Source organism: Brassica oleracea, chromosome C2 (genome assembly GCF_000695525.1).
Source record: "Brassica oleracea var. oleracea cultivar TO1000 chromosome C2, BOL, whole genome shotgun sequence".
Lineage (NCBI taxonomy): Eukaryota > Viridiplantae > Streptophyta > Magnoliopsida > Brassicales > Brassicaceae > Brassica > Brassica oleracea.
Window position 1 is genome coordinate 9,665,495 of NC_027749.1, and position 1,731 is coordinate 9,667,225.

Consider the following 1,731-nt stretch of genomic DNA (forward strand, 5'->3'; position numbering starts at 1 on the left):
CAAGCATAACGCCTCGCCTCCCTTAAAAATTTCCTCTTGTCGTTTCCAGTGAACTTAAGAGGTTGCTTTTCAGCAGCAAGAAAATTCACAATCTCAGCAAACCACGGGAGGTGAGAGTACTGCTTTTGGATCACGGCGATTGGATGTTCCGCAACGCGATAACAATCAGATCTCCTTCCCAGAGGTTGTTCCGCGATGCTAGAGCAGTCAGATGTGATTCGCAGAGGTTGTTCCGCGAAATGCAGACCAATCGCATTGACGTGTTCCACTGGGTGTTCTTCATCAAGAGTTGTGTCGTCATCAATCTTCATTCTGGACAGATGGTCTGCAACCCCATTCTCGACTCCTCTCTTATCATTTATCTCAAGATCAAATTCTTGGAGGAGAAGAATCCACCTTAACAACCTCGGTTTCGCATCTTTCTTTGTGAGTAGATACTTAAGAGCAGCATGGTCTGTGTGCACAATCACCTTAGATCCCACCAGGTAGGATCTGAACTTCTCGAATGCAAAAACAATAGCCAGGAGTTCTTTCTCTGTTGTGGCGTATCTGCACTGAGCTTCATCCATAGTTTTGCTCGCGTAATAGATCACATGAAGTTTCTTATCCTTGCGCTGCCCAAGTACTGCTCCAACTGCAAAGTCGCATGCATCAGTCATGATTTTGAAGGGGAGATCCCAGTCTGGCGGTTGCACAACAGGTGCGCTGACTAGAGGTCCTTTGATGGTGTGGAACGCAGCTAGACACTCATTGTCGAAATCGAACTTGATCTCCTTGCAGAGCAGTCTGGTGAGTGGTCTCGCTATCCTTGAGAAGTCATGGATAAACCGTCTGTAAAACCCAGCGTGACCCAAGAAACTCCTGATAGCTTTCACATTTGCAGGTGGTTGCAAACTCATCATCACCTCGATCTTTGCCTTATCCACCTCAATTCCTTTCTCGGAGATCTTGTGCCCCCGAACAATCCCATCTGTGACCATGAAGTGGCACTTCTCCCAGTTGAGCACGGGATGTTTCTCCTCACACCTTTTTAGTACCCTGCACAAGTTTGACAAACAGACATTAAAGGAGCTTTCATAGAGGCTGAAATCGTCCATGAAAACTTCCATAATGTCTTCGATCAGGTCAGTAAAGATTGACATCATGCAACGCTGAAATGTTGCTGGCGCATTGCGCAGGCCGAATGGCATTCTCCTGTAAGCGTATGTTCCGTAGGGGCAGGGGAACGTCGTCTTCTCCTGATCGTCTGGATGGATAGGGATCTGAAAGAAACCTGAATAACCATCTAAAAAGCAGTAATATGGGTGGTTAGCCAATCTCTCAAGCATTTGATCAATAAAAGGGAGTGGGAAGTGATCCTTTCTAGTTGCTGCATTTAATTTCCTGAAATCAATGCACATGCGATGTCCTGTCACTGTCCTAGTAGGGATCAATTCATTCTTTTCATTTGTGATAACAGTGATCCCACCTTTCTTAGGGACTACATGAACAGGGCTGACCCATTTACTATCAGATATGGCATAGATTACACCTGCTTCAAGAAGTTTCATAATCTCTTTCTTAACGACATCTTTTAGATTCGAGTTTAACCTCCTCTGATGTTCGACAGAAGTCATTGATTCATCTTCTAGGTGTATTCTATGCATGCATAAATCAGGTGAAATGCAAAGTATGTCAGCTAGAAAATATCCTAATGCCTTACGATATTTCCTAAGCTCACACAAAAGCAAT

General features: G+C 44.6%; 1 protein-coding gene across 1 annotated transcript in view; it reads right to left on the reverse strand.

Moving 5' to 3' along the window:
- The window catches only part of LOC106323385, an 8,474-nt gene that overhangs the window by 2,622 nt on the left and 4,121 nt on the right, over positions 1-1,731 (reverse strand). The window contains exon 7 of the mRNA XM_013761522.1: positions 18-1,570. Coding sequence (XP_013616976.1) covers positions 18-1,570 — 1,553 coding nt within the window. The remainder of the gene's footprint in view (positions 1-17; positions 1,571-1,731) is intronic.